Source organism: Penicillium odoratum, assembly GCF_028828045.1.
Source record: "Penicillium odoratum strain IBT 22623 chromosome Unknown utg000006l_segment0_segment0, whole genome shotgun sequence".
NCBI lineage: Eukaryota > Fungi > Ascomycota > Eurotiomycetes > Eurotiales > Aspergillaceae > Penicillium > Penicillium odoratum.
Window position 1 is genome coordinate 752426 of NW_026643148.1, and position 15988 is coordinate 768413.

General features: G+C 51.8%; 4 protein-coding genes across 4 annotated transcripts; 3 read left to right on the plus strand and 1 right to left on the minus strand.

The window, feature by feature from the left end:
* Positions 1-642: 642 nt before the first annotated feature.
* N7520_008727 (zinc-binding alcohol dehydrogenase family protein) lies at positions 643-1714 on the plus strand (the record flags this gene model as incomplete). Its single annotated transcript, XM_057142661.1, has 2 exons — positions 643-947; positions 1066-1714. The coding sequence occupies 2 exons, from the start codon at positions 643-645 to the stop codon at positions 1712-1714; spliced, it is 954 nt and encodes a 317-aa protein (XP_056991949.1).
* A 399-nt stretch (positions 1715-2113) lies between these two features.
* N7520_008728 (cytochrome P450) lies at positions 2114-3760 on the minus strand (the record flags this gene model as incomplete). The annotated part of the gene is made up of 1 exon (XM_057142662.1): positions 2114-3760. The coding sequence occupies one exon, from the start codon at positions 3758-3760 to the stop codon at positions 2114-2116; it is 1647 nt and encodes a 548-aa protein (XP_056991950.1).
* A 553-nt stretch (positions 3761-4313) lies between these two features.
* On the plus strand, positions 4314-5945 carry N7520_008729 (Monooxygenase FAD-binding; the record flags this gene model as incomplete). Its single annotated transcript, XM_057142663.1, has 1 exon — positions 4314-5945. The coding sequence occupies one exon, from the start codon at positions 4314-4316 to the stop codon at positions 5943-5945; it is 1632 nt and encodes a 543-aa protein (XP_056991951.1).
* Positions 5946-6800: 855 nt separating this feature from the next.
* Positions 6801-15195, plus strand: N7520_008730 (Type I Polyketide synthases (Type I PKS); the record flags this gene model as incomplete). The annotated part of the gene is made up of 6 exons (XM_057142664.1): positions 6801-7361; positions 7422-8884; positions 8952-11115; positions 11174-11725; positions 11776-13785; positions 14695-15195. The coding sequence occupies 6 exons, from the start codon at positions 6801-6803 to the stop codon at positions 15193-15195; spliced, it is 7251 nt and encodes a 2416-aa protein (XP_056991952.1).
* Positions 15196-15988: the final 793 nt, after the last annotated feature.

Below are 15988 nucleotides of genomic sequence, written 5' to 3' on the forward strand. Positions count from 1 at the left end.
GCTGTCCTCTGACGGGCAGACATGACTTCTCGGAACACCGACCAATTTATCACCTGTTTGGGACTTGCTACAGCCAATACCTGAGCGACTACCGACACAGCTGGGTTTCCGAGGGCAATCCAGGTTTCAAGGAGCTAAGCGGTAGCCTCAGACCAGTGCATTTCCCATACTTAAGCAAGCCCAGGTCTACGATTGTTTTGAACGTGCTGCCCATGAATCCAGGACTCGCCTCGGCTGCCGACCGAAAAGGGCAACCCGGATTTAAATTCGGCCCCTTTTCGTAAGTCCGTTCTCACCGTCTAAATGACGTCGGATACAAAGAGATAACTCACACCCCAAATTCCCAAGGCGTTTATATATCGGACAGGAATCAGAAACAGATGTTCTCACATCCTACTATACAGACCGCCCTCCACAATTAAGGGTTCTCAATACCAGGATTAGTACATGCCGAGGTAAGCTGTCATCCATTGAACACGAGTATCTGCGATCAGCCCTTACATTCTGCTATCTTGAATAGAGAAACTCGATCGGGGAAAAACCTAAAAACCTATAGAAGTTGACAATATGGCCACGCGAATGCTCAGATATGTGGCCAGAGACAAAGGTCGGCCCTTGGAAGCTCTAATCACTACAAAGCCAATGATACGAGACGCAGATGAAATTCTGATTCGCCTCAAAGCCATCGCAATCAACCCTGCAGACTACAAAATGGTTGACCAGGGCCATAGAGTCAAGGACTGGCCATTTGTACCAGGCTTGGACGGAGCAGGCATTGTGGAGGAAATCGGAAGCAGCGTGAAAAGAGTAGGCCTGGGTGACAAAGTCCTGGCTCTGTTCACACCCGGCGATCGTGCCGCATCGTACCAGCAATATGCGGTCCTAAAGGAAGCGGACGTGGCTAGGATTCCTGAATCATGGACACTTGAACAAGCCTCAACTCTTGGGTACCTCTCCCTCCCTCTCCCTTTCTCTCAGAAACACTCACTCGCCCACCCACCCACCCACTCACTTACGCCTTATTCGAAGTACTTAGAATTTTAGGCTGACTCAGGAATCATTTAGGGTATGCTTTCTCACGGGCATCATGGCACTTGGCATTGGGTTAAAGACTCCACTGCCTTTTCTCGAAGGCGGAGAGACGGCAGGATTCAATCCCTGTTCTGTCCTCATACTCGGTGGAAGCTCAGCAGTCGGCGCTGCCACCATTCAACTTCTTCGTCTTGCAGTCCCTGGCTGTAGAATCCTGACCACAAGCTCTCCTCGGCACCATGCTTACATTAAGGATACACTTGGTGCCGATAGCGTAATCGATAGAGGGTCTGAGACATTAGTCACACACGTCAAATCGCAAACTCTAGAATATCGAGGCGTGGACGCGATCATCGATGCCGTCGGCGCCGGTGGCTTACAGAGCCATATCTTTGAGACATTTGATGCCCAAGGGCCAAAGAAATATGCACAAGTGTGGACCGGTGACAACGAGATCAAGGTCCCAAGTGGCATCGAATCAGTCTTATTCAGGGGACGGGATCTGCCTAAATTGTCTGGAAATGAGAATATAATGAAATCTTTGGAGAGATTGTTGGAGGAAGAGAAATACAAACTGCCACTTCCAGTGCACGAGGTGGGTCGTGGGTTTGACAAGCTAGAAAGGGGTCTAGAATTGATGCGCAAAGGCGTTAGCGGAGAGAAATTGGTGGTATCTGTGTAAAAGAATCCACCGCCGAAGCGATATGCGGGCTACCGCAAATCAACTTTATCAATATACGCTTCTTGACTCAGATACGGTCTCGCTGGATGCACATCCCGAGAAGGTAGCTGCACGGTCCTAAACCTGTCATGTGATAACGGGTTCTGAGGCTCCGCTTGATCTTTATTTCCGTAATGCTTGGCCCCACGATCAGGAGGTCGTCGGCGTACACCGCGATGTACATATTGCTCCGGACGAAGATCCCAAGATCAGTCTTGTTTGGCTCGAAGCCCAGATCCCATAGAATAGTCAACATGACCGATGCAGTCTATATACCCGAGTTTCCAAAATTTCGCTTATCTCCAACATTCCTTCCTGCCACAAATACACGTGCTACAGGCTGAATCTCTATCTCCCCCTTTATTCCCGCACCATCCCATCCATGTCAACTGTCACACCCCGCAGCTCATACCCTTCCTGCGCCGCGACCTCCCACTGGCTCTTCACCAATTCCAGCATCTCCTCGCTCCTCGGCACAAACCGTGCCGCAAAGGGCTTCGGGATGGTAAACCCACCATCCGGGTACGCATTGTCACTCAGATCCATTACCCCCTCTACGCCATCCTCGCCCAGCGGGGGCCGAATCTCAAACGCCCACAGCATATTGCCCAGCGCGATATTCAATGAGTTCTCCGCGAGCCGCGCACCGGGGCACGTGCGCCGGCCCGTGCTAAACGTGAAGTGGTCGCGCATGTACGGATCGCTCATGGCCGCGTACTCGGCGCTGTAGAGTTTATGCTCGAGGTAGCGCTCCGGGCGGAACTCGAAGGGTTGCTCGAAGCGCGCAGGGTCATAGTGCAAGAAGGCCGTGTTAGCGACCAGCACAGTGCCCTTGGGGATGACGTGGTTCTTGTATATGACGTCCTGGTCCGCGTAGTGGCGGATACCCGGCGCGAGGATGGGGTTCATGCGCAGCATCTCCTTGACGCAGGCGCGCAGGTACGGCAGACGGGGCAGGTCCGTGAAAGCGGGCGGGCGGTTGGGGCCGACGACGCGAGCGAGCTCGTCGTGGGCAGCTTGCTGGACGCGCGGGTTCGCGGCGAGGTGCAGCACCAGGCTGTTCAGGGTGGCGGCGGAGGTCTCGAAGCCGGCTTCGACTAGCCCGCCGGCTACCCAGGCGAGATCCTCCTCGTTGAGGCCCTGTGCGTACCACGCCTCTTTGTTTTCGAGGATGGTTTTCGCGAAGCAGTGTGGCGCGGCGCCCGCCTCGTACTGCTTCTCCAGCCGGTGCCAGAGGCCCATCTTGATTTCGCGGACCTCTGCGGCGGCCGCGAGCGCGTCCTTGCGCCCGGGCTGGAGCCATTCCGGCAGACGCGCCAGCGGGGGGAACTCGTCGACCAGAAATGCGCCGGGTCGAGACGTGCGACGCAGGATGGCCTGGCTGCGCACCGCGTTTTGCGCATCGGGGTGGTCCCAGCTCTTAACGCGGGTACCGAACGTATTGGTCATGATGATACTAAACGCGTACCGGCGCATGTGCTGGTAGAAATTGCGCTGATTGGCGTTATCACTCGCAAGGTCGAAGAGCAGCTGCTTCGCCTCAAACTCCTGGCTGGGCACGAAGGTCGCCGTGATCGGGACGGTGGTGACCTGGCGCACAACGGAGCGCTGCGCGCGCCACTGCGGGCCGTACGCCATGGTCGGCATGCGCTTGGCGGCGGTGACGATGTCATGGCCCATGGGGGAAGGCGCTTTCGAGGAGGTTTTCACGGCTTGTTTCTCCAGGATCTCGCGGACAGCATCGGGGCTGTTGATGACGACCCAGTTGTACCAGCCGACGCGGATGCGGAAGACGTCGCCATATTCTTGGGCCCATTGGCGAAATAGCAACGGGGCTTTGGGGGGCAGTTTGTAGCCTACGCCGATGAAAGGAGTGGTTTTGGGGCCTGGGATGGTTTCGAGGCGGCGGTCGCGACGGAGCCAGTGGGCTAGGAGAATTGCACAGCTGAGCACTGTAGGGAGGAGTAGTGCTCGATGGGTCTGGTATAGATCGAGAAGGTGATCCATGGTGGGGCTTGACCGAACCGAAGGGTCCGTGTATGGTTTGACTACGCGGGATGCACAGTATAGATTGGCTGGTAATATATGTTTCAACCTTCACCACCCCCGCCCACATACAAGCTTTACGGACAACGACAAGAGAATATTACTAGCATGATCGGGCTACGTTTCTTGCAGCATCCGACTGCAACAGGACTTGCTGGCCGACGTCGGGTCATGGGTGGCCTGCCCGGGGTACATTCGGGTTTCAAAATGTAATTCAGCTAGTATTACCCGCTAAGCCCGCCTCGGCCTCGGCGGTCTCTGGAGATGCATACAGGCATGCAGATTTGAAACCCCGGCCGAGAGCATCGGGCGATCAATCAGGAAGCTGGCGATATTCGTATATCAGGAAGCAGAAATATGGCCAGCCCACGCGTGCCCGCCTAAACAGCGCACATGAGATCGGTGGTCAATTGCATTTTTGGGCCATCTTAAATTTGAGCTAGCTCTTTCATTCCAAATCGAAATCTCAGTCTTTTAGTGCTTCTATTTGATCCCCAAAGGGGACTTTTCAACCATGGGCAGCGTCGAGACAGTAGATATCCTCATCGTGGGCGCAGGCCCCGTCGGCCTCACCCTCGCCCTCGACCTTGGTCGTCGTGGGATTCGGTCTACCATCGTCGAGCGCGACGCCAGCACCGAGTCCGAGCTGCACGCCAAGGCCAGCGTCATCGACGAGCGCACGATGGAGTTCTGCCGACTCCTGGGAATTCGCGATGATGTCGCTCACGCAGGATACCCGGACGATCTACCCGGCGACACTGTTTTCTGCACGGCCATGAACGGCCACTTCATCGGACGGTTGGTGATGCCTTCCGCCGCGACGCGCGAAGTCCCCAAGCAGTCCGCCGAAGTGCTCCGGCGCTGCCCGCAGATCTGGTTCGATCCGGTGATCGCGCGGGCCGTCCAGCGCCAGGGCATGGCGGAAATCCGCTACAGCACGGAACTCGTCCGGTGCGACCAGGACGCCGACGGGGTGGTCTGTCACCTGCGACGTGTGTCCGACAACGCCTCTGATGCCGTGCGCGCGCGGTACGTGGTGGCCTGCGATGGAGCGAGCAGCATCGTGCGGAAATCGCTGGGCATCTCGTTCGACGGGAAAGACCTAGGATACGCGATCAGCTCGATCGTGCGCGTGCACCTCCAGAAGCACCATAACTGGATCCCCGCGGAGCGGTTCATGTTCATCGGACCCGATGGAACATGGGGGAACTTCACAACGATTGACGGCCGCGCGCTGTGGCGTTTCTCGGTGGTTGGCGGCAAGGAAAAGAAAGACTTGTCGACGTTCGATATAGATGGTTTGCTCCGTAAGGCTCTTGGAAGAGACGACGTCGAGTACGAAGTCATCAAGACCGTGCAGTGGCGGCGCAGCCAGTACACGGCCGAGAAGTATCATCAAGGTCGGATCTTCCTTGCCGGCGATGCAGCGCATACCATGTCTCCCACCGGTGGACATGGCTTAAACACCGGTGTGGGTGATGTGATGGGTCTGAGTTGGGTGTTGCAGAGCCTGCTTGAAGGATGGGGCGGCCCCGGCCTAGTGGATGCTTACACCACTGAACGACGCCCCGTCGCGCTGCGCAATGGAGCAGGTTCAACCCGCAACTTCTCCATCTGGATCAACAGCAACGGTCGGGACAGAGTTCTTGACTCTGGGCCCGAAGCGGATGAGCAGAGGCAGGCCCTAGGTGAAAACATGGCTGCGAACATGCGACAAGAGTTCCAGTCCTTGGGACTTGCTTTGGGCTATAATTACTCCGAATCTCCATTGATTGTGCCCGATGGGTCGCCTGCACCACTGGATGACCCAGAGATCTATATCCAGACTGCCAGACCTGGCCATCGTGCGCCGCATTACTGGCTTAGCGAAGGCCGGTCGACTATCGATCTTTTCGGTGGTGGTTTCGTTCTTCTATGCTTTGGAGATGAGACCGAAGGGGATGCGGAGATTGAAGTGCTTGCGAAGAAACTTTCCATTCCTTTTGAGACTGCTTCAATCAAGAATTCCGATGTCGCAAAGCTCTACGATCGTCGGCTGGTTCTGGTGCGTCCGGATGGGATGGTTGCTTGGCGCGGAGACGTTCTTCCAGAAGACGTCCAAGGGCTACTAAATCAAGTGCGGGGCGTCTCTGCTCTTGCAAAGTAGATGAGGGAGTAGTGTTATCTCTGTATTAGGACTATTGGAATGAATTATACTAGCGAGGACGATATCATGATCAAAACACACTCAAGTATACTGTACACCTACGCGTTCTTTAACCTGGGCTTTTCCCAAATTCGAGAATACCTGATGTACAATACGAAGACAGCATCAGGTCTGTAGTGAATCGAAGAGGCAAGATACAGGGAGGAGACTTGTATCTCTCTATTGGTCTGTCATCTTCCATGAACTTACACGTGGGGATGGGAAGACAGAAACGGGAAGAAAGGGCCATGCCTCGTCAATCACGCCTTCCATCGGGACTGAGTCGGGCGTTGATTTCGGGATTGTTTCGGAGTTGCAATATAGATGTCAAGCAAATATGAATTCGGCAGACATGAGCACGAGAGATAAAGATATTGAGTTTCAGCCTCGCGATATGCCGTTCATAGACCCGACATGACCACCGACTCTGGACTTCCGAGACGATAATGCTCCTCGGGTTATGATTCGATGATGACCCGGAGAATAGTCTACATTTTCCAGAGAAACAATACCCGATACATACATCCGTAATAATGATAGCGTTCTATAGGCTCGCAATGGACCCGGAGGTCGCATGTTGGCAGAGGGCTGTGATATCTTCGTTTCCCGTGCGTATTGTGGTGATGCCTTGGCATATTTGGAGAGTAAGCAGCTTTTGACTCAGATGTACATTTGATGATATCTCGAAGCCCGAGCGAAGAGTTGAAATATGAATAGAAAGAGCTCGTCAAATCGACTTGATCACTATAGTGAGAGAGCCCAGCCTCAGAATCACCATTCCATGTTCTGGGCTTGATGTTCTACAATTCTTGCATCATGGCCAACCATCTGAAGTTATATCTCTTTGGAGATCAGACATATGATCTTCAGCCACACATTCAGGAGCTCCTTCAGAGCAGGAGCAACCCTGTCTTGGAGGACTTCCTTGTGAGGTCGTACGATGCCGTTCGTGTCGAAATCTACAACCTGCCTCCGTCCACTCGAGAGACCTATCCCCGATTCACTTGCGTGGATGATCTGCTGCTCTGGGGCCAGAGCGGAAATGGCCTTATTCCACTAGACATGGCTACGACCTGTCTTTATCAACTTGGACTGTTCATTACTCAAGTCCAACCCGATGACTTTTCCGCCCAGAAGTCTCGCGTAGTTGGTCTTTGCACCGGTGCACTAGCTGCTGTTGCGGTAGCTTGCAGTCGCAGCGTTATTGACCTTGTTCCACTGGCTGTCAAAGCTGTTATGGTCGCCTTTCGCGTGGGAGTCCGAGTCAAGGACGTCGCACATCGAGTCACCTCTTCAAATGAGCCCAAACTGAGCTGGTCGGCAATTATCCCGGGTCCATCAAGTGTGGAGGCTATTCATCAATTCTGTGAAAACACTGTGAGTTAATGAATATCAAGGTCAAATACAGAATAACACGATCTGATAATTTCATACTAGACCCTACCATTGACTAGCAAGCCTTATATCAGTGCCTACGCGCCGAATGGTATCACTGTTAGTGGACCACCCAAGTCACTGACTAAACTCTTCAACTCCGAGTTCTGTAAAGATGTTAGATCTAAGTTAATTCCGATATTTGGGCCTTACCATGCTCAGCATCTATACTCCGAGTTCGACATTAGCGCTATAGCTGATCAAATAGCGGCCAATGATGACTTTATGCGCATTGAACACGTCCCTGTGCTTTCGAGCACAGGCACAACCAGCGGGCGCACATTTGGATCTTTGTTGAAAGCAGCCATTGGGCAGATATTGATGCACCCAATTCGCTGGAATGACCTGCTTGACGAGCTCCAAGGTTGCATTCAGAGTGTCAGCCCGCAGTTGTTCACCGTGGTTCCAATCGGTACGACGGCTCACAACCTGATATACACTGCCCTCAAGCAATCAGATCTACGACCCCTGTTACCACCGACAATTGCCAATCTATCATCCACCAGAACACCCATCACCTCTGCTGCGCCGCCGAAGAAGCCAAAGCTGGCTATCATTGCCATGTCGGGGCGCTTTCCTGGCGCCAAAGACAATGAGGCCTTCTGGAACCTCCTCTATCAGGGGTTGGATGTTCACAAGCCCGCTCCTGCCCTTCACTGGGACGTCAAAACGCACGTCGATCCCACCGGAAGCCGCAAAAACACCAGTGCTACGCCGTTTGGCTGCTGGCTAGATGATCCGGCCGCATTTGATGCTCGCTTTTTCAACATCTCTCCGCGCGAAGCCCCGCAGATCGACCCTGCGCAAAGACTGGCCCTGATGACCGCATACGAAGCAATTGAACAGGCCGGTCTTGTTCCCGATGCCACTCCATCCACCAGACGCGACCGGGTGGGAGTTTTCTACGGCGTAACCAGCAATGACTGGATGGAGACAAATAGCGCCCAAAACATCGACACGTACTTCATTCCCGGCGGGAATCGTGCATTCATCCCCGGGCGTATCAACTATTGCTTCAAGTTCAGTGGTCCCAGCTATGCAGTTGATACAGCCTGCTCGTCCAGTCTTGCCGGTATTCACCTGGCCTGCAACTCGCTTTGGCGAGGTGACATCGACACCGCGATCGCGGGTGGTACCAACGTCTTGACAAACCCGGACTTCACAGCCGGGCTCGACCGGGGCCATTTCTTGTCGCGAACCGGTAATTGCAAGACGTTCGACGATAGTGCGGATGGATACTGTCGTGGTGAAGGTATCGGGACGATTATTATCAAGCGACTCGACGATGCAATTGCCGATAAAGATCCCATCTTGGGTCTGATTCTTGGTGCCTACACCAACCACTCTGCCGAGTCGGAGTCGATCACCCGGCCGCACTCCGGGGCTCAGCGGGCAATCTTCAATAAGATTTTGAACCAAGCCGCCGTGGATCCTTACAGTGTGAGCTATGTGGAAATGCATGGAACGTGAGTCATAACGAATCTTCCAATGACTTCCAAAATATATTTGGCTAATCATCTCATGACTGTGTAGTGGCACTCAAGCCGGTGACGCGGGAGAGATGACCAGTGTGCTTGACACTTTTGCACCTGCAATAGACAAGGTAAATAAGGCTCGAACAGATGCACAAGCCCTCTATCTCGGCTCAGCAAAGGCAAACATTGGCCACGGTGAAGCTGCCTCGGGCGTGTCTGCGCTTATTAAGGTGCTCCTGATGATGCAGAAGAACATGATCGTCCCACATTGTGGCATCAAGACCAAGATCAATCGCAAGTTCCCAACCGATCTGCAGCAGCGAAATGTCAATATTGCCTTGCAGGCGACGAAATGGGAGCGAAGTGATGATTTGTCAAAGCCACGTCGCGCGTTCGTGAACAACTTCAGTGCGGCCGGCGGTAACTCGGCCTTATTGATCGAAGATGCCCCCGTTCGGGATCAACCCACTACGACAAGTGTCGACCCGCGCACCATTCATCTCATTGCAGTTTCGGGCAAGGTTGGTGCTTCATTGCAGGGAAATCTCCGATCGCTTCTTGCTTTCCTCAAAGGAGAGTCCACTGTTCCACTCGGACAGCTATCTTACACAACAACCGCCCGTCGAATTCATCACCAACATCGCGTTATGCTTAGTGGGTCGAGCGTTGAGGATCTTTGCCGTCAAATCGAGACTGCGCTTCAGGATAACGCTGGCATGACGCGACCCAAGAGCGTCCCGAAGGTCGTGTTCACATTTACTGGCCAGGGGGCCCAATACCCGGGAATGGGCAAAGAAATGTTCGAGCACTTCTCGCTCTTCCGAAATGAGATGATCCGACTGGATATGATCTCCCAAAGTCTAGGCTTCCCTTCATTCATGCCTGTCATTCAGTCTGATGAGTCCGACATTGGCGCTTTTGCCCCCACAGCTGTGCAGCTGGCTAGTGTTTGCATGCAAATCGCGCTGAGCAAGCTCTGGGCCTCTTGGAATGTTGCACCCACAGCTGTCGTTGGACACAGTCTTGGTGAATATGCTGCATTGAACGTGGCAGGCGTGCTGTCAGATACCGATACCGTCTACTTGGTCGGCAAGCGGGCTGAGCTGCTTCAAGCCAAGTGCACTCACGACACTCACTCCATGCTTGTCGTCCGGAGCTCAGTGAGCGAGATTGCTAGTGTCCTCAAGGAGAAGCAATACGAGACAGCTTGCATCAACTCCCCAATGGAAACAGTGCTGGCGGGATCGAACGATGATATCGCGTCCTACAAGGAGATCCTGACGGCAGCTGGCATGAAATGCACCCTGCTGAAAGTTCCCTATGCTTTTCACTCCTCCCAGGTCGACCCAATTATGTCCGATTTTGAGGCCATTGCCGCTGGCGTTTCGTTCTCTAATCCGAACATTCCTGTTCTGTGCCCTTTGAATGGGTCAATCGTTCGAAGCGGGGAGTTCGATCCTGCGTATCTCGCGCGTCACGCCAGGGAGCCGGTCAACATGTTCTCTGCACTGAAAGCCGGATACGATGCACAGGTCATCACGGAGCACACTCCTACCATCGAGATCGGCCCGCACCCCGCAATCTCCGGTATGCTGAAGGCGGTGCTTGGATCGCACATGGTTACTCTCGCCACTGCCCAGCGGGCTCGATCCATCTGGCAGATGCTTACCGCTGCATTGAAGTCGCTCTATACTGTGGGAGCCGATATCAACTGGGCCGAGTATCAGCGTGACTTCGAAGGCTCTCACACAGTGCTTCCGCTGCCTGCTTACAGCTGGGATCTCAAGGAATACTGGATGCAATACGTCAACGACTGGTCCTTGCGTAAGGGTGACCCGCCGCTGACAGTCAGCGCCGGTCCGAAGCTGGAGACCACCACCATCCACCGCATCGTCGAGGAGTCCGGCGACTCGAGCAAAACCCATATGGTGGTCGAGGCTAACATCGCTCGCCAAGATATGAGCCCTCTTGTCCAGGGTCATGAAGTGGACGGAATCCCGCTCTGCACTCCCTCGATTTATGCCGATATTGCGTTGAGCCTGGGCACATACCTCCTCAAACGCTATCTTCCAACACAGGAGGAGAATCTCGTGGACGTATCTGATATGACGATTTCAAAGGCGCTGATCCTGCGCGAGGGAGCGACATCTCAGCTTCTCCAAGCTCATGCCGACGTGGATTGGTCGTCACAGGCAACTTCAATCAAGTTTATGTCCTTTGATGTGAGTGAGATCCTTTTACAATCACTGTTCATTCGATCACCTTCTAACCAAGAAACAGACCAAGCAGAAACTTCAAGAGCACGCGCGCTGTGTGGTTAGATTCAAGGACCACAACTTGCAAAAGGCTCTCCAAAATAATGCAAGTCAACTCAAAGCAAAGATGCAAGCTCTTCGCGATGGAATCGCCAAGGAAACGTCCGCCCGTTTCAACAGGCCGATGGTTTACCGGGCAATTCGCCCCCTTGCCCGATTCCACGACGACTACAGAGCAATTGATGAGATTGTGTTGAACAGCAACACCCTTGAGGCTTCTAGCCGTCTGAGCTACGGTAATGTGAAGAGAGGAGGCGATTTCCACACGCATCCAGCTATCATCGATTCTCTCACACAGTCTTGTGGGTTCACCATGAACTGCAATGATGGCACAGACTTGGATAATGAGGTCTTCATGAATCACGGCTGGGGCTCCTTCCAGATCTTCGAGCCCATTGACTTTGAAAAAGTGTATACAACATACACGCGCATGGAAGAGGGTTCTGACAAGCTTTGGCATGGCGATGTTGTGGTTTTTGATGGGGATAAGGTCGTGGCGGCCTTCGGCCAGATCGCGGTATGTTTTCTTATGTTTAAGTCGGAACCCGTAAGGCTAACGAATGGCAGATCCAAGGGGTCCCGCGGCGAGTTTTGAAGGTCATTCTTTCGATTGAGAGTGGTGCCAAGTCGCAGAAGCAGCAGTCTGTCAAAGCGAAGCAAACTATTGCACCCAGAGCTCCTTCATCCGCCTCGATTCCTGCTGCTCTCGCTCAACCGCTGAATTCTTCTAGATTCACAGAAGCTTTGTCCATCATTACAGACGAGAGCGGCCTTGCTGTGGGCGACCTAAGCGATAGCACGGTTTTTGGCGACGTTGGTATCGACTCCCTCCTGGGCCTGACTATTTCGGCGCGCTTCAAGGAAGAACTCGATCTCGACCTTGACTTCGAGGCATTCTTCTTCGAGTACCCCACCGTTGGAGACTTGAAGAGACTCATGGGTGGTGCAAGTGGATCCACCTCATCAGCTACCTACTCGGCGTCGAGTGATTCCGGTGAAGCGACGCCTTTCAGTTCTGGCACGGGGGCTACTACGCCGACGATGGATGAGCACGGCCTGTCCTCTAGCGTTGATTTCAAAAGGGCATTGGAGATCATCTCCGAGGAGAGTGGTGTCGCCGTCGAGGAGCTTACCGAAGATACCAACTTTGGTGACTCCGGAGTCGACTCACTGCTGTCTCTCGTTATCGTCAGTCGGCTCCGAGACGAGCTCCAGTTGGACATCCAGCACGAATCGTTGTTCCTAGAGTGCCCGACCGTCGCTGACTTGAAGCAATTCTTGGTGGGCGGCTCCGTTGCTGGTGATGTTGCTCCTGCCTTGTCTGAGCTTCCTGTTACTGCTGGGCCAGAGACTCTGGAGGAAGACCCCCTCAAGGAGATTCCGGTGTTGGACCCAGTTGCTCTTGCAGCGCGACGGGATGCAGTCACCGAGTATGTGGAGAAATACACCGCTGGATTTGCTGTCCCTATATTGTTCCCATCAGCGACTGCATCAAATACCAACGAGAAAGTCGTCCTCGTGACTGGAGCTTCCGGCAGCTTGGGTGGACACGTGGTTTACCACCTCGCTCAGCTCCCAGACGTGAAGACGGTTGTCTGTTTGAACCGCGAAAACCGCGCTGAGCCATACACCCGCCAGCAAAAGGCTATGAGAGAGAAGGGCATTCGATTCCCTGAGGCACTTAAGCCAAAGCTGCTCTGTCTGCAGACCGACAGCTCGAAGCCTATGTTTGGATTGGCGAAGAGCGAATACGACAGTCTGGTCGGCTCGGTCACGCATCTGATTCACAATGCCTGGCCGATGAGCGCGAAGCGAGCCTTGGCTGGGTTCGAATCGCAGTTCCAGGTTGTTCGCAACCTCATCGACTTTGCCTGTGCCGTCAGTGCCACACGACCCGAGTCATTCAAGTTTAGCTTCCAGATGATATCCTCAGTCGGTGTGGTCGGCCACTACGGGCTTGGCAATGGGCAGGAAAGGACCCTGGTCCCAGAACAAAGCGTCGACATTGACAGCGTCCTTACTAACGGCTACGGCGAAGCCAAGTGGGGCTGCGAACGAATGCTCGATCAGACGCTCAAGCAGCACCCAAACCGATTCCGAACCATGGTGGTACGCCTAGGCCAGATCGCCGGATCCAAGACGAGCGGGTACTGGAACCCAATGGAGCACTTCGGCTTCCTGATCAAGTCGTCGCAGACCCTGAATGCCCTGCCCGATGTTCCTGGCACCGTGTACTGGACACCTGTGAATGACATTGCAGGCACCCTCTCTGATCTGGTTTTGGCCGACAATACCCCTTACCCAATCTACCACATTGAGAATCCGGTTGGTCAGTCGTGGAAGGAGACGAATGCCATCCTGGCCGACGCCCTGGGCATCAAGAACCTGATTCCCTTCGAGGAGTGGGTGGAGCGCGTGAAGGCCGCTCCGCAGCGCAACAATCCTGCCTCCACGCTGCTGGAGTTCCTGGATAGCAATTATCTTCGCATGTCGTGCGGAGGGCTCGTTTTGGATGTGAAGCATACCCTGGAGCACTCCAAAACTCTCGCAGCTGTTGGGCCAGTGAGTGAGGAGGTGGTTCGGAAGTATATTCATATTTGGAAAGAAATTCATTTCTTGAATTGATTGATGAATTTTGTGGGAGTGATTGCATAGACCTCATTTGTTGTTTAATTTTCTTACTTTTGGTTGTTCTTGTTTCTATATCTAAATTGACCAAGAGAATTGTATATGCCCGATTATATGCAGTCAACTCCCGCTTATAGTACACCTTACCATCCATAGTAAAGTATAAGATATAAGGATATTCTGAATAATCTTAACTAAGGAAAGTGATAACGTAACTCTGATAGAATTTTTAATATTAATATTCTACGTCTAGGGACTCGGCCTAGTTTTATTAATTCGATAAGTATTTTATTAAGTATAGAATTAGAGTCTATTAAAATGGACTTTTACTTAATACAAAGATTAAATAAACGAGGGTTAAGTTGAAGGATTATCTTAAAAAAGAAAATAGAATAAGTAGATATTTTAGATAGTATTCTTAGGCTTTAGACAATACACTAGACTCATATCTCTTATTAGAGATCTATGGTTAGAGTATAGAGATTTGAAAAAATTTATAATAAGGAAGTATGTTTTTAAATTCTCCTAACACCAACAATTAATAGAGATAGTATATTCTAGTAGGAAAGCTTTCTAAATACCTCCAGCCTTACTATATAGAGGGCCTGGGCTGTACTAGATTCTAGATGCAACAAGAAAGGGACGATGTAAATTTAGCGGGCGTAGAACTAAGGAAGAGAAGAAAGCGATATATTACAAAGAGGTCAGGAAAATGTGGTCATGAGTCTCCCTCCGACCGAATTGTCAATGAATCAATCCAGGTCAACTGTCAGAATGTCACTCAACAGGTTTACAACTTCTGCTATCTACCAAAATTGTTTCACGTACTTCATCCGAAGCTAACGTCCTTTGATCTAGCCTGACGATGACCACGTGAGAGGTGCCTACCATGTAGGTCTCCCCGTCGACATTTCCTCATCCTATCAAGCAGACTCCGCGTATACTGTGAAAGCAATGTCGTCAATATTCTTCGAGTGTGCGAAGGTCAATTTTGCCATTGGTCTATACGGGCTTCGAACAAGCAGTACTCCGACAACCACCAAGCCTGACAAGATCTGGAAATATGATGATGGAACTTCGGAATACTATTATGAAAAGGCAATTGAGGTCAAGACTTTGGCCACAGGCAAGGGTCTGCAAAATCGATACAACGAAACAATTATCTGGAAAATCATCCTTAAGGGTGCTGCGTCGATCGATCATACACAGCTACCGTCCGCAAAAAGACCTGCAGATGGATTCACTATGGCGGAAAAAGCTACAACTAGGAAGTTCATGGAAGATGCTGGATACGGTTTGGGGGCAGAAAACCAACAGCAATGCCGCACTGTCTGGAAATACTTAGAGGAAACAGATTGAGTTGCATGTATCACTCGTCTCGATCAGATTCTATCTGGTCGATGTTTCATAATCTCTAATTCTATTTAATAGGGGCATCAAGAGCCACGGGGTGTCCTATGATGAAGATAGAGAGTAAGAACCAGGCGGACGAGAATTAGGCCCACGACTCTGAATTTTCGTGCTTACGGGGCTCAAATCCGCAGTCTAATTAGGCTGCGGCATATTGGGTTGGGGCTGAAATGGGCCCGGGCCCATTGATGGGGCCATATTTGATCCCATTTTTATGGGTTCAAAGTTATGTGTATTTTTCACAAACTATGCAGAAAAATTGGTCATAGAGGTGTAAAATACCATTTTGAATGCCTTGTATATCATATATAGATAACATAAAGTTAGCTTTCAAAGGCATGAACTCTATGGTTCTTCATTGGTAATTACCCTAAAAGTGGTTCCATCCACGCAAAACCTGTACTATAAGCGGATGTGTATCATAAGCGGGAATTGACTTTATTTCCATTTTTGGTCTGTCCAAAAATTTGATTAGAAAAGACAGTTTATTTTCTACATACTGTATCGTTCCGTGGCAAGTATATACATGCCGCCTACAAATATAAAAAAATCTTGGGGTCACTTGGATATTCATTTGCGTAGTCCTACTTCTTATAATGTACTATGTCAAAGAAAAACGAGATCTTTCCGGTGTTCCAACACCCGAAGACACTAGTCGACTATCTTAAATATATCACAATTAACTACAACTCTCTGGGATTAGCTTTCAGTTCAAAGCTGAACGAATTCTTTCAAAATTCTA